This window comes from Catharus ustulatus, chromosome 29 (genome assembly GCF_009819885.2).
Source record: "Catharus ustulatus isolate bCatUst1 chromosome 29, bCatUst1.pri.v2, whole genome shotgun sequence".
NCBI classification, from domain to species: domain Eukaryota; kingdom Metazoa; phylum Chordata; class Aves; order Passeriformes; family Turdidae; genus Catharus; species Catharus ustulatus.
This window is the reverse complement of record NC_046249.1, coordinates 2,976,122-2,997,809: the sequence shown is the minus strand read 5'-3', so window position 1 is coordinate 2,997,809 and position 21,688 is coordinate 2,976,122. Positions and strand designations below refer to the sequence as shown.

Here is a 21,688-nt window from a genome sequence, read left to right as displayed (position 1 = left end):
GCCCCAAATCCTGCCCGTGGATCTGTCTGCTGTAATTAATCACTGTTAATGAGGTGGAATTGGGGGTGTGTTGGGATGTGGAGGTCGCTGGGTCGCTCCTGGCAGGACTTGCATCAGCTCAGAGCGTATTTTGTATTTTGTATTTTGTGTGGATCTGGTTCTGCTCGCTGTGAATCCTCCGGGCTCGAATCCTCGCTCAGTTACATCTGTGAGCTCAAAACTCACTGGAACAGCGATCTTTGTGCGGTGTCACTTTGAGTCCAACAGGAGCCCCTCGGGAAATGCCCCAGCACCCCTGGACGCCTGGAGCAAGGACACCCAACACCTTCACCCTCTGCTGGGATAAAAGATTTGGATCCCGCCTGTGCAGAACCAGCTCTTCCAGCCCCGTGTGGGTCTGCAACCTCCAGCCCAGTGCCAGACCGGCTCAACCTGTGCCCAACGAGCCGGTTCCTCGTGTCCTCACCGCAGAGCTGCTGGCTCCCGTGGGAAGAGGAAGATCCGCGGGTGAAACACGAAGGTGGCTTCCAAATATGTGCGGGATGCTCCGAGCTTGTCCCTGTGCCCTGTCACTGCTGGGTTCCACCTTGTGCCAGCGGGACGGAGCGGCTTCATTGGAACCCGAAGGGCAGGTCCAGGGGGAAGGAGGACGCTCCGTCCCTCACGGTGTCGCCGCGGTGTCCCCGCGCTGCGGGCGCGGTCCCTTTAAGGGCAGTGAGGGCGGAAGTGCTGCTCGGGCGCGGCCCCTTTAAGCGCAGTGAGGGCGGAAGTGCCACTCTCCGCCCGTTCCGCCCGCGCCGCTCTCGCGAGATTCGCCGCTTCCGGCGCGGGCCCGGCCTTTCCGAGCAGCCCCGGCCAAGATGGTGGGTGTGGGGGAGGCCTGCCCGGTGCTATCGGGCTCCATCCGCCGCCATCCGCGCCCCATCCGGGCCTCACCCACCTCGGCGGCGCGGCCCAGGGCTCGGGGCTTCCCTGGGGGACGGGGAATGGGCGCTGCGGGGGCCGTGGGTGCCCCGGCCGGACGGGGGGAGGGAGAGGCCTGGGCGCCCCGCGGAACTCGGTGGGGCCGCGGCCTTCCCGTGTGCGGGGCGGGGAACGCGGGACCTTGAACCCCCTGATCCCCCTCCCGGGCGGCCGCGACCCCCTGGCCTGACCCCCCTCTCCCGCTGCAGGCGGAGGTGGAGCAGAAGAAGAAGCGAACCTTCCGTAAATTCACCTACCGCGGGGTGGACCTGGACCAGCTGCTCGACATGTCCTAGTAAGGGCTGGGAAGTGCCCGGGCTGGGGCTCGGGGAGCTGCCCCGTGCTGGGGATGTGTTCAGATACCGGCACTAACGCGGGGTTGGGTGTTCAGCTGCTGCTTTTGGGGCTGTTTAAAGTCCCCCAGTGGGTGACACCGTCAGGGTGGGGTCCTGGGGCCCTGCTCCACACGCGGTTGGTGATGCTGTGGGTGTGCGGTCCCTGGAGCTCCATTGGGGTAACACTGTTATTTTGGGGTGCTCGGGGGTCTCCCCAAGCTCAGTCTGGGTGACACAGCGGTTTTGGGGTCTCCTCGAAGCTGTACCCCAGTTCAGTTTGGGATCCCCGAGGTCTTCTCAGGCTCACCTTGACTCTTGGGGGTTTCCCTGGGGACCTTAGTTTGGGTAATCCTGGCTATGGGGTCACTGGGGGTCTCTCCAGGATGTACCCCAAACTCAGTTTGGGGTCCCTGGGGGTGTCCCAGGCTCAGTTTGGGGTCCCTGGGGGTGTCCCCAGGCTCAGTCCAGGTGACACCCCTGGGTCTGGGGCCCTGGGAATCCCTTGGAGCTGTACCCCAGGCTCAGTGTGGATAACTCTGGGGTTGTCTCTGGGACTTCCCCAGGCTCAGTTTGGGACCCCTAGGGATGTCCTCAGCCCATACCCCAGGCTCAGTTTGGAGTCCCTGGGAATGTCTTCAGGCCATACCTCAGTCTCAGTTTGGTGTCCCTCTGGGGGTGTCCCTGGGCTGTTCCCCAGCTCAGTTTGGGGTCCCTGGGCTGTACCTCAGGCTGTGTTTGGGGTCCCTGGGTGTCCCTGGGCTGTCCCCAGGCTGTGTTTGGGGTCCCTGGGTGTCCCCAGGCTGTGTTTGGGGTTCCTGGGTGTCCCCAGGCTGTGTTTGGTGTCCCTGGGCTGTTCCCCAGGCTGGGTTTGGGGTCCCTGGGTGTCCCTGGGCTGTGTTTGGGGTCCTTGGGTGTCCCTGGGCTGTGTTTAGGATCCCTGGGCTGTTCCCCGGGCTGTGTTTGGGCTCCCTAGGTGTCCCTGGGCTGGGTTTGGGGTCCCTGGGCTGTGTTTGGGGTCCCTGGGTGTCCCCAGGCTGTGTTTGGGGTCTCTGGGTGTCCCCAGGCTGTGTTTGGGGTCCCTGGGCTGTTCCCCGGGCTGTGTTTGGTGTCCCTGGGTGTCCCCAGTCTGTTTGGGGTCCCTGGGCTGTTCTCCAGTCTGTTTGGGGTCCCTGGGCTGTTCTCCAGTCTGTTTGGGGTCCCTGGGTGTCCCCTGAGCTGTGTTTGGGGTCCCTGGGCGTCCCCTGAGCCCCTGTCCCGTTGCAGCGAGCAGCTGATGCAGCTGTACAGCGCGCGGCAGCGGCGGCGCCTGAACCGGGGCCTGCGCCGCAAGCAGCACTCGCTGCTCAAGCGCCTGCGCAAGGCCAAGAAGGAGGCGCCGCCCATGGAGAAACCCGAGGTGGTGAAGACCCACCTGAGGGATATGATCATCCTGCCAGAGATGGTGGGCAGCATGGTGGGCGTCTACAACGGCAAGACCTTCAACCAGGTGGAGATCAAGGTGAGCTGGGGCCTGGCAGGTGGTTCTCACACCGAGCTTCTGACTCTAAATCCTGCTCGTTCCCTGTGTCTGGGAGGGCTCCAGGCTCCTCCTTGGAGCGGGGTTGGCTCAGAGGGACACCTGGAGGTGCCATCTTGGGAGCTTCAGGATGCTCCTTGGAGTGGGCTTGGCTCAGAGGAACACCTAGAGGTGTCGTCTTGGGGTTTTGGACTCCTCCTTGGAGGGTGGTTGGCTCAGAGGGACACCTAGAGGTGCCATCTTGGGAGCTTCAGGATGCTCCTTGGAGCAGGCCTGGCCTGGAGGGACACCTATAGATGTCATTCTGGGGGGTTTAGGCTCTTTCTTGGAGCAGGGCTGGCTCAGAGGGACACCTGGAGGTGCCATCCCAGGACTGGCTCAGAGGGACACCTGGAGGTGCCATCCCAGGGCCGGCCAGCTCCCAGAGGGATCTCTGTGGCTCTGAAATACCTGTGGGGTGTTCATGTGCTCAGCCCTGGCTCCCAGCCTGCCAGCACTGCTTTGGGATGAAACAGATCCCTGAGCAATCCCAGGAGTGGAATTACCCACAGGGTGGTGTCACTTGATGCCACCAGAGGGATTAAATGCCCCTTGTTGCTCTGAGCTGGCATCAGATCCCACCTGGAAGGGCACAAATGCCCTGGTGGCTCCCGTGTCCCCTCTCTGGGAGGGGCAGAGCTGGGGAAGCCCCTCTGGCTCCACATCAAGCTGCAATTACCAGCTGTGCCAGGCTCCTGGGGATGGGAGGGGGTGTCCCTGTGCCCCCTGGCACTGTCCCAGCAGGGATCTCTCCTCTTGCAGCCCGAGATGATTGGCCACTACCTGGGCGAGTTTTCCATCACGTACAAGCCGGTGAAGCACGGCCGGCCCGGCATCGGCGCCACCCACTCCTCCCGCTTCATCCCGCTCAAGTAACTCCTGCAGGGAGGGGAGGGGAGGGAGCCTCGTGCAGTGTAAATAAAGAATTTCCACCTGGATCTGTCTCCTGCCTCTCCATTCCTTGGGGTGTGCTGAACTCCAGCCTGGTTGGGAGATTTCCTGAGTGTTCCCAGGTTTTTTGGCGCTGCTTTCTGTGGGCACCTGCAGCAAACAAATGGTGTGGGTTTAATAAATGAAGGAAATTCCTTGGTCTTTGCTGGAAATGGGGAATGGCACGTTAATATTTACAGCATTTCCATGTATTTAACTTTATTTGTTAATACAAACACTGGGAATGTGGGATTGGGGGAAGGCAGGGGAGGTTCCCAGGGCTCAGACCCAGCCTGAGCTCCAGGAGAAGCTGCCAAGGCCCATCACAGGATGTTGAAACCCCAAACCATCGTTTTCTCATCTTTAATTTGGGAACCCAAAGGGTTCTGGTGACAGGGGTCACAGAGTGGCATCAGGAGGGGGTGAACTGGGATTTGCAGCTCAGGCAGGGAGGGAGGGATGTGTTCTGGGGAATGCTCTCAGGGATGAGGGTGAGGATGGGAAGGAAGATGAGCTGATCTCGGCTGGATGATCCAGTTTGTCCCTGAACTGAGCCAAAAGACCCCAATGCTCATCACCACCACCATGTCCCACGCTGAAGCCATCAGTGAAGAAGGACCATTTGTCCTCAGGGTAGTCCTGCCTTGTCCCTGCTGCTGGCCAGGGTCCCTTGGGGGTTCCTCAGGGCTCCCTCAGGGCCCAGCTCAGCTCTTTACATCTCGCACCCTCCCATCCCTTTTCTGTCACCAGTGTGGCTGGGGCCATTTGTCCTTTAGGGAAGGTCCCCAGGCCCCTTTCTGCTCAAGCAGTGTGACCTTGGGACTCCTCCCACCCTCACTGGTGGCAGTGGGGACAAGAGGGCTGGGGTCACTTACTGTCCAGCTGGGGTCAGTGTCCTGCTGGGGTCACTGTCCAGCTGGGGTCACTCGCTGTCCAGCTGGGGTCACTGTCCAGCTGGGGTCACTCACTGTCCAGCTGGGGTCATTGTCCAGCTGGGGTCATTGTCCAGCTGGGGTCACTCGCTGTCCAGCTGGGGTCACTGTCCAGCTGGGGTCACTCACTGTCCAGCTGGGGCCATGTGGGCACTCAGCCCCGGGGGATGCCCCAGTGGGGCGTGGGTGACAGTGGCCTCGGTTGGTGACAGTGACCTCTGTGGCTGACAGTGACCTGAGCACATGGCAGGAGCCACGATCACGGGAGGGATCAGGGTCGTCGTGAGGGTCCCTCTCATCCCGGGGGGGACACCGGGGCTCAGCCGCTGCTGCCGCACCTTGGGTGGGTCCCCAAGGACATGGGGACAGCACCGGGTGGCTCACGGGGACAGATTGAGCCGGTTCGGTGTGAGGGGACCGGTTCGGTCTGGAAGGGCAGGTTCGGTCTGGGGGGACCGGTTCGGTCTGGAAGGGCAGGTTCGGTCTGGAGGGACCGGTCCTGCCGGGAGCTGCAGGTGCGCTCCGGGACGCGGGGATGGGGACGGGGCCGATCCCGGCGTTTTTGTGGAGGCTCAAAAGAGTCGGATGGAGGAGAACGGAGCCCACCGGGGACCCCCGCCCGGCACAGTCCGGGGGGGCCGCGGGGAGCCCCCGGTGCCGCCCTCTAACGGCGGCGGCGCCGCTGGAAAATCCCGACCGGGAGCGGGGGGGCGGGGGCGGGATGCGGCTGCTCGGGGCCGCGCCGGAGCCTCGCCCAGCTCCGCACCGCTCCGCACCGCCCCGCGCCGCTCCGCACCGCCGGGGATGAGGTACGGCCGCACCTGCCCCGCACCCCCGAGCCCCCCGAGCCCCCCGGGGGTCCGCCAAGGATGGGGGGAAGCGGAGGGGGGGCTGCGCGGGGAGATCGGGGTGCGGTGCCGGTTTGCGGGGGTTGGATGCAGGGGGGGTCCCGGGATGCCCCCGGCCCTGGGTGCGCTGCGTCCTGCGGCGGGCGCGGCTCCGATCGGGGGGATCGGGGGGATCGAGCGGATATTGGGGGTCAGGAGGGTTCAGGGCGGATCGGGGGGTTCAGGGTGAATCGGGAAGGTCGGGCAGCGTTTATCGCCCGCATCCTGCAGGGACAAAAGGCCGGACAATGCCGGGGCTCGGCGGGGTGTCCGCGGCGGGGGGGGGAGAGGAGCAGCACCTCCCGTCCCCATTCTCACCTTCATCCCCTTCCCATCCCATCCCATCGCCATCCCCATCCCATCCCCATCCCCATCCTGCGGGCGAGGCGGGGGGGTCACCCCTGGGCTCACAGCAGCTCCCCCCGCCCCGATGCGAGCTCGGCTCCCCGCAGTTTCCCCCTCCCGATGCTCCCCCAGCGCGGCTGGGCCGGGGATTGCGGCTGAGCCCCGAACCTGGAGCCCCAAAACCTCACCCAAACCAACCCCACCCCGAATCCACCTCCCAAACCGCTCCCTCAAAAACCTCGGCCTCTAAACCAGCACGAAAACCCCCCCGGGGGGCACCCCAAGGGTCTCAGTGCGGTGTCCCCGGGCAGGGGTGTCCCCAGGCACCCGGAGCGGGGTGGGGAGGTGGCTGCTGGCCCCAGCACGTTCCACCCTCCGGCTCCCCAGGGTGTGGGGTGGGTAAGGGGGGCCCTGCATTGTGGGGGGGCTGTGCTGGGGGTGTTGGGGACCCCGATGCTCGCCCCACCGGGGCCCCACATCCATCCCCAGGCCGCGATGTCGGGGTGTGTGTGTGTGTGTGTGTGTGTGCAGGGGCTGTGCGGGGGCTGCGGGGTCCGTGCTGTGTCAGGAGAGGGTGACGGATCACAAATCTCTGTGTGTGCCCCCACATGTGTGCAGGGTCGAGATGGAGGGGGGGTCTGTGCTCCCCGGGGGGGGTTTGCTGCGGTCGGGGGTCCCCGGGGCCGGGTCGATCAGCCCGGGCTGGTGACAACATGCTGTTTGTTTAATGTCCCCGGGGGCTCCGGGGGCTCAGCTGTGGCTTTGGCGATGTGGCTGCACTGGGCTGATGGCTGCCGTCCTTGTCCCCAGCCCCTTCCCCAGAGCTGCTGCCAGGCTGGAGTGAGCCTGGAGGGCTGCAGGGAGCTCGGGGTATCCCCAGGGCCCCCCAGGCCCTACCCTGGCCGAGGTGGCATCACATGTGGTGAGCAGTGACCGGTGGGCAAGAAAGACACTGCGGTGATGAGCAATGCAGGGGGTGGTGGGGTGGTGGGCAATGGCTACTGTGGGCAGTGCTGTGGGCATTGTGGGCAGTGCAGTGGGCAGTTGGCACCCTGGACAGTGGGCAGTGGCCTCCCTGGGCAGCGTGGAGGACAGCAGGGTGTGCTGGGCAGTGCAGCTGCTGCTTCATCTGCTGCAGCACCTGCCCTGCCAGGAAATTGCTGGATGGATCCAGGCCCCACCAGCGGCCGCAGCAGAGAGAGGCCTGGGGTACCCGCAGCAGAGAGAGGCAGATTTTGGGGGTGGGAGGAGACACACCCAGCACCCCGAGCCCTCACATACCCCCAGGGTCAGCCCGTGGCCCCATGTGGGATCCAGCCCATGGGGGGACCCCGGGTCCTGTGGGACAGTGACCATCACTGTGCTGGAATGTACCTGCAGATGCACCTGCAGCCCTGGTCCCCTTTCCCACAGCCCTACCCCCCTTTCCCACCCTCCTGGCCCCCTTACCCGCAGCCCTATTCCCCCTTTCCCACCCTTCTGGCCCCCCTTTCCCTTTCCCGTCGTGTCTCGCCGCTCCGTGGTTGCAGGTGCGGCCCCAGCCCCTCCCCGCAGGCTGCAGATCCCGGCGCCGCTGCGGCCGCTGCGCTCGGCCGGCCCTGCCAGGAACTGGGGGGGCAGAGCTCAGCACCGCGCCCATAAACCCCCCGAATATTCCAGCCCTGACCCCCCGGGAGGGGCAGCCGGAGCACCCCGGCTTCTTACAGGGTGGGGTCCCCCAGGGGAGAGGGCTCTGACTGAGCAGTTGGGTGAGACCCACATGTTTGGGGTGCTGGGGAGGGGGGAACGTGTTTCCCTGGAGGAGTGGAAGCCCCTGGCTCTGCAGGGCTGAGCCCCCCCATCCTCCCCGTCTGAGTCCTCGGGAAGGGCCGGGAACCGCCTGTGCTCCCCCATCCCTGTCGCCATGGCAACAGCAGGCCGAGCTCATCCCGCATCCATCATCCATCATCCCGCATCCATCATCCATCATCCCTCATCCCTCATCCCGCATCCATCATCCCTCATCCCGCATCCATCATCCCACACCCCACATCCCGCATCCACCGCCCCACCTCCCTCTGCCACATCCTGCGTCCACATCCCCCATCCCTCACCCCGCATTCTGCATCCCTCACCCTGCATCCCGTATTATTTATGGGATAAATAAACCACCGATCATCCCACACCTCGCCCTGCCTCCGTCATCCCTCATCCCTCATCCCTCACCCGGCATTCCATGTTTCCACATCCCGCATTCCTCATCCCCCATTCCATGTTCCCGCACCCCTGATCCCGCATTCCGTGTTCCCTCATCACTCCCCCACCCTCCCCCATCCGTCCCTCCCGAATCTCTCATTGTCCATCCTGCACCCCCAATCCCCCACCCCACACCTCCACCCTTCCTCCCCCTGCTCCCCACCCTCTCCCGGGGTTATTTCTCTCCCGTGGGGAATTTTTGGCAGTTGTGGGGGGTTGGTTTTGCCTCCCTTGGGAATCGCGAGCAGATGTGGGTGCTGGGAGGGGGGGACCCCACAGAGCAGGATGTGGGATCCACTCCCTGTGGGGTGGAGGGTGAGGGAGGGGATTGGGGGGCCCGGGATGGCTCCTGGGGGTGTGAAGGACATCGATGGGGCCTTGGGGGGTGCCGGGTCCCATCACTGCCCGGTGGGGCCTCTGTGCTGGAACGGGGTGCTGGGACACCCAAACGGACTCAAGGAAGCAGAAGGGCCCCAGGGAGCCGCTGCGGGGCAGATTTGGGGGTGTCAGAGCCGGGGGGGGATCGATCCCTGCCTGCCCTAAGCTGCTGTTGGGGGGGATTTGGGGTGGGGGCAGCAGAGGGGAGCCCCAACCCCCCCATCGTCCCCCATCGCCGGCTCCCCCGCTCACACGTGATGCTGATTGAGGCTCCGCGGGGCCACCGAGCTCCCGCTGCCGGCCCGACCCTCTGGGGGGGTGACGAGGGGTCCCCGGTCCCCCCTCCCCGCGTGTGACATCGTCCCGTGTGTCCCCCCCGGGCAGGTGCGAGGGGCGGCGGCGCTGCGGCAGGAGGAGGTTTGGGGGGCTGGGGGCGGCTGGGGGGGCACGGGGGGGCTGGGAGGGTTTTTGGGGGGTGCAGAGGGGGGCGGGGGGGCCGTGCAGGGGCCGGGGCTGCCCCCGGTGCCGGAGGGAGCGGAGCGGGAGAAGGTTGGGAGCGGGAGAAGACAAAAGCGAGACAAAGGGAGCGGAGAGCGGAGCTCTGCGGAGGGTGGGAGCCAGGCGGGGGCTGGCGGGGCTGGGGGGGCCCTGCCTGGGGGCGGCGGGGCCGGACCCCCACCCTGAGCCTCTGGGGGGGCTTGGGGGGGCACCAGCTCCTGCAGAGCTCAGGGGGGGCAGGTGTTGGGGTGCCCAGCGCTGTGCCGTGACCCCAGGCGGGTGCTGGGTGCTGGGGGGCTCTCTGAGGGTGCTGGGGGGCTCTGAGGGTGCTTGGGGACCCCCCCCGGGTGCTGCCCACCCCCAAACCCCCCCCGCAGGCGCTGGAGGAGGTGAAGATGTCAGGCTCCATCGCCTCGTACGACCAGCTGGTGCGGCAGGTGGAGGCGCTGAAGAAGGAGAACAGCCACCTCCGGCGGGAGCTGGAGGACAACTCCAACCACCTCTCCAAGCTGGAAAATGAGACCTCGGACATGAAGGTGGCGACGGGCCCGCTTGGGAGTGGGGCACAGACCCCGAACTGGGGGGGTTTCCATCCAATCTCCCCCTCCTCAACGGCTCCATCCCTGTTTTAGGAGGTCCTGAAGCACCTCCAGGGCAAGCTGGAGCAGGAGGCCCGGGTCATGGTGTCCTCGGGGCAGACGGAGGTGCTGGACCAGCTCAAAGGTGAGTGCCCGGGCAGGGTGGGGAGGGGGTGACCCCGCCAAGCCCACCCTGACAGCGCTGTCCCCACCCCCAGCCCTGCAGATGGACATCACCAGCCTCTACAACCTGAAATTCGCCCCGGAGGTGATGAGCACCGGGCGGGGCGCCGAGGAGAGCCCGCCGGCCCCCGCCTCGCACCGGGACGGCCCCGGGGAGCTGGGCAGGGCCACCTTCCGCATGCTGGAGGAGCTGGACCGCGAGAGGTGATGGTCTGGGGGGTGAAAGGGGCTGGGGGGGCCGGGGGCTGTGCTGAGGGGTCCTCCCCTCTCCGCAGGTGTTTCCTGCTGGGGGAGATCGAGAAGGAGGAGAAGGAGAAGATCTGGTACTACGCGCAGCTGCAGAGCCTGGCCACGCGCCTGGACGAGCTGCCCCACGTGGAGACGGTGAGCGGGGGACACCCCTGTCCCCTCCACGTCCAGGCCACGGGGACCCTGCCCCGCTCACGCCACCCCCCGTGCCCCCCAGTTCTCCATGCAGATGGATCTGATCCGGCAGCAGCTGCAGTTCGAGGCGCAGCACATCCGCTCGCTGATGGAGGAGCGCTTCGGCACGGCCGACGAGATGGTGCAGCGGGCACAGGTCGGGTCCTTCACCCCCAGAATCCCCCTGCTCCACTTCTGGGGGGGTCCAGATTGATGGGATTGGCTCTGGGTACCCTCACAAGCAGTTCTGGGTACCCTACAGCAGCTCTGGGCAAACTACAGCAGCTCTGGGCACCCTACAGCAGCTCCTCACACCCTGCAGCAGCTCTGAGCACCTTACAGCAGCTCTGAGCCCCCTACAGCATCTCCTCATATCCTAAAGAAGCTCCTTACACCCTATAACAGCTGTGGGCACCCTACAGCATCTCCTCACATTCTAAACCAGCTCCTCACACCCTACAGCAGCTCTGGGCACCCTACACTGGCTCTGGGCACCCTACAGCATCTCCTCATATCCTAAAGAAGCTCCTCACACCGTACACCAGCTCCTCACACCCTAGAGCATCTCCTCACCCCTACAGCATCTCCTCACACCCTACAGAAGCTCCTCACGCCCTACAGCAGCTCTGAGCATCCTACACCAGCTCCTCACACCCTACAGCAGCCCTGGGCACTCTACAGCATTTCCTCACACCCTACAGAATCTCCTCACACCCTACAGCAGCTCCTCACACCCTACAGCAGCTCCTCACACCCTACAGCAGCTCCTCACACCCTACACCAGCTCTTGGCATCTTACAGCATCTCCTCACACCCTACAGCATCTCCTTGCACCCTAGAGCAGCTCTGGGCACCTCACACCAGCTCTTCACGTTCCTTGCACACTCTCACCCCTCCCTCCCATCTCTGGTGGTCCTGGGGGGTCCCAGCCCTGTCCAACCCCCTCTGTGCCCCCAGATCCGCGCGTCCCGGCTGGAGCAGATCGACAAGGAGCTGATGGAGGCGCAGGACAAGGCGCAGCAGCCGGAGCCGCAGGTAGCGGGGCCGGGGCGATCCCGATCCCCGCGGGGAGGGGGGAGGAGGGTCCAGCACGGCCCCCCCGCCATTGTCCCCGCGCTGTCCCCACGGGCACAGCCAGGGCTTTGTGCGGCTCGGGCACCGTGAAATGGGCAGTTGCCATGGCGACCAGAAGTAGGCCACGGCGGGCGGGCGGCGCGGGGGCTCCGGCGGCTTCTGCTGAGCCGGGTGGGCAGCGTGCCATCGTCATCGTCACCGTCATCCGCACGGGCTGCCATCACCATGGCTCCACTGTCACCCACAGCCCTGCCATTGTCACCATCACGGGCTGCCATCACCATGGCTCCGCTGTCACCCACAGCCTCAGCATCGTCATTGTCCCACAGTCACCCACAGCCCGGCCATTGTCACCATCACAGCCTGCCATCGCCATGGCTCCACTGTCACCCACAGCCTCAGCATTGGCATTGTCCCACTGTCACCCACAGCTCCATCATCATCGTCATGGGCTGCCATCGGCATTGCCACACTGTGACCCGCTGTCCTAACACTGCCACCACGCAGTGTCACCCACAGCCCAGGCAGTGTCACCATCACGGGCTGCCATCACCATTCCACTGTCACCCACAGCTCCACCATCATCATCATCGTCATCGCCACACTGTCACCCACTGCCCCAGCATTGCCACCACCCACTGTCACCCACAGCCCTGCCACTGCCACCATCACGGTCTGCCATCACCATTCCACTGTCACCCACAGTCTGGACATTGTCATTGTCACAGGCTGCCATCACCATCGCCATTCCACTGTCACCCACAGCCCTGCCATCAGCACAGTCCCATCATCACCCCCCTCCCACATCACCCACAGCCCCAGCTGGCAGCGCCCCCGGCCCCATCACCCCCAGATCCTCCCAGCCCCCGTTTCCATCCCCTCCATCAGCCCCAGCCCCCTCCCCGCCGCCCACCCGCTCGCTCGCCCACGCTCTCCCTTCCCCCCATCCCAATCATCCCTGATTTTAGCTCAAAACACCCCCTGGCACTGACAGAAGCGAGATGGGAACTCAGGGGGTGGCGGGGGAGCGGGGAGGGGCTGCCATGGGGGCTCAGCAATGCAGCCCCCCCACCTGCCCCCTCCTCTGCAGCTCTGCGGGAAGGTCCCGGGCACGGAGGGGGACCCGGGCAGCCTGGACCCCCCGACCCACCCCGAGGAGGGCGGCAACACCAAGGTGAGGGGCAGAACAGAGCCCGGCTGGGGCGGGCTGAGCCCGGGGAAGGGCTGGGAGTGACCCCCTGTGCGCCCCGCAGGTGGAGGTGGTGTTCTGGCTGCTGTCCATGCTGGCCACGCGCGACAAGGAGGACATGTCCCGCACGCTGCTGGCCATGTCCAGCTCGCAGGAGAGCTGCCTGGCCATGCGCAAGTCGGGCTGCCTGCCCCTGCTCATCCAAATCCTGCACGACTCCGACGGGGAGCCGGGGCCCCCCGAGAGCCCCACGGGAGCCAAGGACGCTCGGATGAGAGCCAACGCCGCCCTGCACAACATCGTCTTCTCCCAACCCGACGAGGGCCAGGCCAAGAAGGAGATGCGGGTGCTGCACGTGCTGGAGCAGATCCGCTCCTACTCGGAGACCTGCTGGGACTGGCTGCAGATGCAGAGCCGGGACGGGACACGGGGCCCCGAGGGCGCCGGTACGGGAGGGGCTGCGAGGGGCTGGGAGGGGCTGGGAGCGTCCTGTGTGACACAGGGGACTGAGCCTCATCCCCTCGCAGTGCCAGTGCCCATCGAGCCGCAGATCTGCCAGGCCACCTGTGCCATCATGAAGCTGTCCTTCGACGAGGAGTACCGGCGGGCCATGAACGAGCTGGGTGAGCGCGGGGAGGGGGCTCCTTCCCTCTGCACCGCACCCACACGGGGTGCTGGGGGTGGGGGAACCCCAAATGACCCCTCCCTCGTCCCGCAGGTGGGCTGCAGGCCGTGGCAGAGCTGCTGCAGGTGGATTATGAGATGCACAAGATGACCAACGACCCCCTGAACCTGGCGCTGCGGCGCTATGCGGGCATGGCCCTCACCAACCTCACCTTCGGAGATGTGGTCAACAAGGTGGGGGGCGGTGATTTGGGGGGGTCAGCAGGGTCTGGAGGTCACGGTGTCACCCTCACCACTGTCATCCTCCCCCCAGGCCACACTGTGCTCCCGCCGGGGCTGTATGGAGGCCATCGTGGCCCAGCTGGGCTCTGACAGCGAGGAGCTGCACCAGGTGGGTGCTGGTGGGGTTCCCTGGGGTGGGGGACAGGCAGGGGACAGTCCCCGTGGTCACTCACCCCGCTCTGCCCTTCCAGGTGGTCTCCAGCATCCTGAGGAACCTCTCCTGGCGCGCTGACATCAACAGCAAGAAAGTGCTGAGGGAGGTTGGCAGCGTCACCGGGCTGACACGCTGTGCCCTGCACGCTGGCAAGGTGAGCCTGGGGTGGGTGACAGTGGGCACAGGGTGACCAGACAGACCTGGGAGGGTTGTGTGTCCCTTTGTGGTGTGTGACAGTGAGCACAGGATGACCAGACAGACCTGCAGGGCAGAGTGTCCCCCCTGGGGCAGGTGACAGTAGGCACAGAATGACCAGACAGACCTGGGAGGGCTGTGTGTCCCCCTTGGGGCAGGTGACAGTGGGCACAGGGTGACCAGACAGACCTGGCAGGGCTGTGTGTCCCCTCCGGCGTGTGTGACAGTGGGCACAGAATGGCCAGGCAGACCTGGCAGGGCTGTGTGTCCCCTCTGGAGTGTGTGACAGTGGGCACAGGGTGGCCAAGCAGAGCTGGCAGAGCTGTGTGTCCCCCTGAGATGGGTGACAGTGGGCACAGAACGGCCAGACAGACCTGGCAGGGCTGTGTGTCCCCCAGGGGTGTGTGACAGTGGGCACAGGGGGACAGGGACAGGGCTGACAGGAGTTGTGTGTCCCCTCCCGGGGCAGGAGTCGACACTGAAGAGCGTCCTGAGCGCGCTGTGGAACCTCTCGGCGCACAGCACAGAGAACAAAGCAGCCATCTGCGGGGTGGAGGGGGCCCTGGGCTTCCTGGTCAGCACCCTCACCTACAAGTGCCAGAGCAACTCCCTGGCCATCATCGAGAGCGGGGGTGGCATCCTCAGGAACGTCTCCAGCCTCGTGGCCACGCGGGAGGATTACAGGTGAGGGGCACCTGAGGGACCCAGGGCACCACCGACCCCAGGGTGGCACTGGGGGATGCCATGGCTGGGGGCAGGATGGGAATGGGGGACCCTGGGTACTGTGAATCCCAGGGATGGTGTTGGGGGATGCTGTGACTGGGGGGGTAGGACAGAGATGGAGATGATGGAGATGGAGTTGGAGGAGCTGAAGATGGAGATGGAGATGGGGATGGAGATGGAGACGGAGATGATGGAGATGAAGGACTTTGGGCACTATGGATGTCATTGGTTGGCCACGGTTGTGAGTGAGGATCACCTTGCACCCCTGGAATGGGGCAGGAAGGACTTCAGGACCATCCTGACAGAGGTTTCCCCTCTGTCCCACAGGCAGGTGCTCCGGGACCACAACTGCCTGCAGACGCTGCTGCAGCACCTGCGCTCGCACAGCCTGACCATCGTCAGCAACGCCTGCGGCACCCTCTGGAACCTGTCTGCCCGCAGCCCCCGCGACCAGGAGCTGCTGTGGGACCTGGGGGCCGTCAGCATGCTCCGCAACCTCATCCACTCCAAGCACAAGATGATCGCCATGGGCAGTGCGGCCGCGCTGCGCAACCTCCTCACCAACCGGCCCCCCAAGTACAAGGACGCGGCCGTGGTGTCGCCGGGCTCCTGCATGCCCTCGCTCTACATGCGCAAGCAGAAGGCGCTGGAGGCCGAGCTGGACGCCAAACACCTGGCAGAGACCTTTGACACCATGGAGAAGCAGAGCCTGAAGGGGCAGAGCGCCAAGAAGCCGATGCGGCACATGGAGAGCCTGGTGAAGGACTACGCCTCCGACTCCGGCTGCTTCGACGACGACGAGGTGCCCAACATCTCCACCGGCGTGGAGACGGCCAGCGCCTCCGTGCTCTCCATGTTCCTCAACTCCTCCTTCCTGCAGGGCCAAGCGCTGCCGCGGGCGCTGGCGCAGCGGCGCTGCCCGGAGCCGGAGAAGGACGGCAGCGGGAAGGCGGCCGAGCCCAAGAAGCCGCCGCTGCCGGAGGACGACGTCTCGCTGGCCGCCGAGAAGTTGGCCAACAAGATCTCCAGCACGGTGGCCAAGATCGACAAGCTGGTGGAGGACATCTCCACCATGCACAACTCTTCGGACGACAGCTTCAGCCTCAGCTCCGAGGATCACTGCCTGGACTGGCAGTACGGCCCCGAGGACGGGCACGAGGCGCGCGCCCAGTCCTGCTCGCCGTGCCGGCTGTCGGACGCCGGCTTTGCCAAGAGGGAGAGCCTGAGCCGGGCGCACACGCTGCTGCGGCTGAAGACGGCCTACACCAGCCTGTCCACCGACAGCCTCAACAGCGGCAGCACCAGCGACGGCTACTGCACCAAGGAGCACATGAAGCCCTGCCCCAGGGCTGCATTCCTGGACTATCGTGATGAGCTGCAGCGCTACCAGAAGCGCCCCAGCCGGCTCGACCTCAAGAACATCCTGGGCAAACCAGAGCGGGCAGAGCCTCCTGCGCGGGACCCGGCCGAGCCAGACAAACCTGAGCAGAGGGAGCTGCCCGAACGGGCCAAGAAGGTGGTGACTTTCCCCAGCCCCAAGGTGCCAGAGAAGGAGACGGAGTGGAAGAAGGAGGTGGGCACCAAGCCCCCCACTGACCCCCATGTTCGCACCATCAAACTCTCTCCGTCCTACCAGCACGTCCCCATGCTTGAGACGCTGGCCAAGAGCAGCGCAGCTGCTGGCCACCAGCCCTCCCTGCTGGGCAGGAAGCAAGCCTGGCTCCCCCCGGCGCTGCTGCAGGCGGCCGAGCCCCTGAGCAAGATCCCAGAGAAGCTGCCGGCCCAGCCACCGCCCTCGGCAGAGCAGGAGTCGGTGCAGAAGTACTCGGTGGAGGACACCCCAATCTGCTTCTCCCGGTGCAGCTCCCTGTCCTCCCTCTCCTCAGCAGACAACGTGCTGGACGGGCAGAGCCACAGCGAGAACGACCTGGATAGCGATTCCTCCCTGGAGATCCTGGAGATGGAGGAAGGGGACGCAGAAGGGGAGGATGGGAGGCAGGAGAAGGAGAAGGCGGTGGATCCGGGTCCCACCACGCCGGTGGGGATCTCCCAGCCCATCACCATCCCCTTCCCGAAGCGGGACAAGGTTTTCCTGCGGGAGGCTTCGCCCTCACGCCAGGAGGATCTGACGCCCTCGAGCTCCTCGGAGAATTACATCCAGGAGACGCCGCTGGTGATGAGCCGCTGCAGCTCCGTCAGCTCCCTGGGCAGCTTTGAGAGCCCCTCCATCGCCAGCTCCATCCAGAGCGACCCGTGCAGCGAAATGATCAGCGGCACCATCAGCCCCAGCGAGCTGCCCGACAGCCCCGGGCAGACCATGCCCCCCAGCCGCAGCAAGACTCCCCTCTTCGAGCTGGGCTGCCAGCCCGAGAAAGAGACCAGCCAGTTCAACATCCAGTGGGAGAACAACGTCAAGAAGTTCATGGAGATCACCGACTTCAAGGAACGCTTCCAGCTGCCCCAAGATCTGGACTCCATGGTTTACTTCACGGTGGAGAAACCCAACGAGAACTTCTCGTGCGCCTCCAGCCTGAGCGCCCTGCCCCTGCACGAGCACTACGTGCAGAAGGACGTGGAGCTCAAGCTGATTCCCACCTTCCCGGAGAAGAACAGCCTGAACTTCGCGGCTCACGAGAAGAGGGAGGAGCGGCGGGAGGAGCGCTACCTGGAGGGCAGGCGAAGGGCCGAGCGCCCCGAGCCCCCCGACGACGACGACATCGAGATCCTCAAGGAGTGCATCAGCTCGGCCATGCCCTCCCGCTTCCGCAAGGTCAAGACCTCGCTGCTGTCCGGCCAGGTGCTGCACCCGCAGACCAAGAAGCCGCTGCACGTCCCCGTGTACATGCTGGTGCCGGCCCACGCCCACCCCGGTGTCCCCAAGCACCTGCGAGCCACCGCCCGCGACCTCTTCAAGGACGACGACTCCTTCACCGACTCGGCCGACGGGACCCCCGTCAACTTCTCCAGCGCCGCCTCTCTGAGCGACGAGACCCTGCGGTACCCGGCGGGCGAGGAGGGCGAGCAGCCCGTGCCCGAGCGGCGCCGCCAGCCCGGCAGCATCCCGGCCCGCAGAGCCGCCTCCGGCAGCTCGGCCCCCGCCCGCCTCGGCTCGGCCGGGAAAGGCAAAGCGGGGCCGGGCCGCGGGGATGGGAAGCGGAGCCAGACGCTCCCGAAGGGCACAGCCAGCCTGGAGCTGGGCGTGGGCAGGGCCAGCGGTGGTCCCGGGAGGAAGGATGACGCCCTGGAGGACGGGGTGATGTTCCAGTCGCTGTGCCACACCACGCCGACGGAAGAAGCCGTTTACTGCTTCTACGATCCGGAATTGGACGAGCTGCCCGAGGCGGGCAGGGACGGCTCCGGCAGCAGAGCCCAGCCGGGCCGGGCGCCGCGGAGGGAGCGCTGGGGAGGCTCCGTCCCCCACAAGGACCCCGAGCCCGGTCCCCGTCCGGCCAAGACGAAGCCTCAAAACAACCTGATCGCCGACGAGACGCCGCCGTGCTACTCGCTGAGCTCCTCCATGAGCTCCCTGAGCGATGCCAACCTCTCCGAGGGCGAGGAGCGGGGCCAGCCCTGCGGCAAAGCCACCTGGCCGCGGGCAGCTGCAGTGGGGCAGGCGCAGGGGGGCTCGCCCAGCTCCCCCAGCCTCAATTCGGAGGATGATCTGCTGCAGAAATGCATCGGCTCGGCCATGCCCAAGCGCCGGCGGCCCGTGGCTCGCCGCAGGCTGGTGGAGAGAAAGCAGAAAGCTCCAGGCGCCGGCGGGAGGGAGCGGAAAGCCGAGACCAGGCATCAACACCCCGAGGAAGACCCCAGCTCCGACCGGGGCTCGGACCTGGACAGCGTGGAGTGGCAAGCCATCCAGGAGGGAGCCAACTCCATCGTCACCTGGCTGCACCAGGCTGCGGCCTCGCTGTCCCGGGAGCCTTCGTCCGAGTCCGACTCCATCCTGTCCTTCATGTCGGGGCTCTCGGTGGGCTCCACGCTGCAGCTCTCGCTGGGCAGGCAGGAGAAGCAGCGGCCGGGCAGCGCTTCAGGCCGAGAGCCGGCGAGGAGGGAGCTCAGCAAGGGCCGCCCGGAGCGCAAGGACGCGGCCGGGGCTCGTCCCGCCGGCCGGGCCAGCTCCAGGCCGGAGCGGAGCCCGGCGCCCGCCAAGCCCGTGCCCAACCTGCCCGTGGTCTTCCGCGGCAGGACCGTCATCTACATGCCCAGCCTGGCCAAAGATGCCCCCAGCCCACGGGCTACCCCGAAGAAAACCCCCGCGGCCAAGCCCGAGGCGCCGCCGGCCAAGAACCTCTCTCTGAGCCAGCAGCGCTCGCGGAGCCTGCACCGGCTGGGCAAAGCCCCCGAGAGCGCGGAGCTGGCGCTGCCCAAGAGGAGCACGACTCCACCCGCCCGCATCGGCAAAGGCCCCCCCTCCTCGGGCTCCTCCCGCACCTCCACGCCCTCCCAGCACGCCCCCAAGAAGCTGCCGTCGCCCTCCCAGGGCACCAAACAGGGCAGCCCGGCCTCCGGCAAGGCGAGCGGCTCGTCCTCCCCGCCGGGACCCCCGGGCAGAGCCCCGGCCCCCAAATCCCCGGCTCCCAAGCAATCCAAGACGCAGAAGTCGCCCGTGCGCATCCCGTTCATGCAGAAGCCCAGCAGGAAGGTGCTGCCGGGCCGGGGGGCCATGCCGGTGCTGGAGGAGCAGGTCGATGGCTCCAAGGCTCGGCCCGCAGGGCCGGGGGGCAGCCGGCTCAACCTGGTGCGGATGTCATCGGCCCGCTCCAGCGGGAGCGACTCGGACCGCTCCGGCTTCCTGCGCCAGCTCACCTTCATCAAGGAATCCTCGAGCCTGCTGCTGCGCCACCGCTCCGACCTGTCCCCGGCACCGCCGGCCACCTCGCTGCCTCGCCGGGGCTCCCCCCAGCGCAGCCGAGCCGCGCTCCCGGCCGTGTTCCTCTGCTCCTCCCGCTGCGACGAGCTCAAGGCGGCCAAACCGGCCACCCCCGGCCAGCGGCCGCTCATCCCCAGAGCCCAGCCCGGCGGCAAAGCCACGGCCGGGGTCAAACCGCCTCGCCGGACCAGCTCCGAGAGCCCGTCCCGGCTGCCGGTGAAGACCAGCGCGCCCTCGGCCGAGCCCTTCAAGCGCTACTCGTCCTCTCCCAACATCAGCGTGCCCAAGCGAGCGGCCAGCCCGTCCTCCGTGCGCTCCGAGGCGGCGGCGCGGCGGCGGCAGAACGAGCCGGCTCCCGGGGGGCCGCCGGGAAAGCCGCCGGTGGTGATGATGAAGGGCACGTGGCGGAGGATCCGCGACGAGGACATCCCGCACATCCTCAAGAGCACGCTGCCCTCCTCCGCGCTGCCGCTGGCGGGCTCCGGCGACGAGGAGGAGCCTCCCGGTAGCCCCGGCACGCCCAGGAAGACCAGCGACGCCGTGGTGCAGACCGAGGACTTCGCCACCTCCAAGACCAACTCCAGCACCTCTCCCACGCTGGAGAGCCGCGAGGGACCCCCGCACCCCCGAGTCACCGGCGATGGTGAAGCCCCCGCGCCCTCCAAGGCTGCTCTGCCCATCTCCTTCGGCCACGAGGCGCCCGCCGGGACCTTCCCCAGCAGCCGGCACGGCTCGCCCAGCAAGGCCGCCCGGGTCACCCCCTTCAACTACGTGCCCAGCCCCATGGCGGTGACGGCGGTGGCCGACAAGGCGGTGGAGAAAATCCAAGCTTGATGATGCCCCAGTGAGGGTGGTGTGGCACTCCCGGTCCCGCGGGAGATGGCCAGGACAGTTTTTGGGACACACATGGGGATGTGGGACAGCTGGGGACCGCTGAGTCACCCCGAGCCGCTGCTGGCCCCGGCTGGGGTCGTGCTGTGCTGGAGCATCGCAATTCCCAGCAGCAAGGGCTGGACAGAACTGGGAACGTTCTGGGTGTGACACCCCGAGCTGGGGCGGTTCTCACGGACCATCTCCTCCCACTGATGGACATCCAAGCTGAGGTGGGGCCGTGTCCCCACGTGTCCCCATCCTGCTCACCCAGGGGAGCTGGCACAGCACATCCAGCACCAGGAAAACCCCACACTGTTCTGCTTGACTGGCACCAACTCTAGCAACAACGATGGCAGCTCATTTATTATCAGGGGACGGGATGCAGGGGAGAGACTTTGGAGGGGGAGACAGGGACAGAGACCCCCGTTTGTGCTGCTGGAGGGTCCTGGTTGCTGATGGGTGGTCTGTGCTGCTCAGAGGTGGTGGCAGGAGGAAATGTGCAGGAGGAGCAGGGCAGGGCTCGTGGGGGAGGCCGGGGTCCCCATGGGCTCATCCCAGAGGCTGCTCACAGGGTGCTGTCACCAGGCTGGGGGGCTGCTCTGGAAGTGGACAGGGTGCTGAGCTGGCACCGGGATGCCCAACCCCCAGGAAAGGGTCTGGGGTCCCTCACCCTCACCCAGAGCCCCCCAGCCTCCCACCCCCAGGGCAGGAGAGCCTCAGCTGGCAGCCAGGATCCCGGTGTGTCCTTGTGGATGTGGACACGAGTCCATCCAGGACTGGATTACGCCCACATCCCCAAAACCCTGGGGACATCCCCCCCTCCTGCTGCCAGCCAGGCCCAGGTGCTGAAACTGGGCTGTGTGGGAAGTGCCTCACCCCTGGGAGTGGGATGGGCTGCAGAGGGACCCCCAGTCCAGGTGGTCCCAGACCCCTCGGATACCTCCCAGTCCTACAGCCCCTGCTTTGGGTGGGGTGACCTTTGTGCCCCCCATCCCACTGGGGGGGCTGCAGGGACACACACAGGGCTATGGGGACACGTGCAGGGGACACACCTGGGCGGCAGTGGGTTGTTGGGGGCCAGGGGGACGCCAGGACTTTGGGGATACACAGGGGGTCCCCAGGGATGTGCACTGGGGTCGGGGGGTCAGGGGACACACCCTGATGCCCACCGGAGCCCCCCTGCCCTGGCTGTGACCACCACGGAGGGACCAGTGGCCGGGACTGAAGAAAAGGAGGAAAACCCCAGGAGTAGCAATCACTCCCGAGTGCAGGGAGCACAGGGGTGGCAGCAGGGCCAGCATCGCCCCCGGGGGCCAAGCCACCGCCCTCCCCCTCCTCCACCGACAATCCCGCCGGGCTCCGCTCGCCGCCGCTGTATCTATGTACTAAGGATGTTCTTTTACCAGACCCTGGACAGTATTCCCAATTAAAAGCCAACCTGTGTAAATAGGAAGGGGTG

At 66.2% G+C, this 21,688-nt stretch overlaps 2 protein-coding genes across 5 annotated transcripts; both read left to right on the top strand.

Annotated features, from left to right (window-relative positions):
* The first annotated feature begins 770 nt into the window (after nucleotides 1–770).
* On the top strand, nucleotides 771–3,791 carry RPS15 (ribosomal protein S15). Its single transcript, XM_033082540.1, has 4 exons — nucleotides 771–863; nucleotides 1,173–1,258; nucleotides 2,562–2,796; nucleotides 3,616–3,791. Exons 1-4 carry the CDS (start codon nucleotides 861–863, stop codon nucleotides 3,727–3,729), a joined length of 438 nt encoding a protein of 145 aa, XP_032938431.1. The 5' UTR covers nucleotides 771–860; the 3' UTR covers nucleotides 3,730–3,791.
* A 1,665-nt stretch (nucleotides 3,792–5,456) lies between these two features.
* Nucleotides 5,457–21,682, top strand: APC2 (APC regulator of WNT signaling pathway 2). Of its 4 annotated transcripts, XM_033081972.1 has the most exons (16): nucleotides 5,457–5,524; nucleotides 6,758–6,869; nucleotides 9,436–9,594; nucleotides 9,691–9,781; nucleotides 9,855–10,023; nucleotides 10,095–10,203; nucleotides 10,286–10,399; nucleotides 11,200–11,277; nucleotides 12,407–12,490; nucleotides 12,570–12,951; nucleotides 13,033–13,128; nucleotides 13,224–13,363; nucleotides 13,443–13,520; nucleotides 13,603–13,719; nucleotides 14,230–14,444; nucleotides 14,811–21,682. In XM_033081972.1, the coding sequence occupies exons 3-16, from the start codon at nucleotides 9,454–9,456 to the stop codon at nucleotides 20,188–20,190; spliced, it is 7,194 nt and encodes a 2,397-aa protein (XP_032937863.1). In that variant the 5' UTR covers nucleotides 5,457–5,524; nucleotides 6,758–6,869; nucleotides 9,436–9,453; the 3' UTR covers nucleotides 20,191–21,682. The 4 variants fall into 4 exon arrangements, with proteins under 4 accessions (XP_032937863.1, XP_032937864.1, XP_032937862.1 ...); XM_033081973.1 differs by lacking the exon at nucleotides 6,758–6,869 and having other exon boundaries at nucleotides 5,464–5,524; XM_033081971.1 differs by lacking the exon at nucleotides 5,457–5,524 and having other exon boundaries at nucleotides 6,012–6,869.
* The last annotated feature ends 6 nt before the right edge of the window (nucleotides 21,683–21,688 follow it).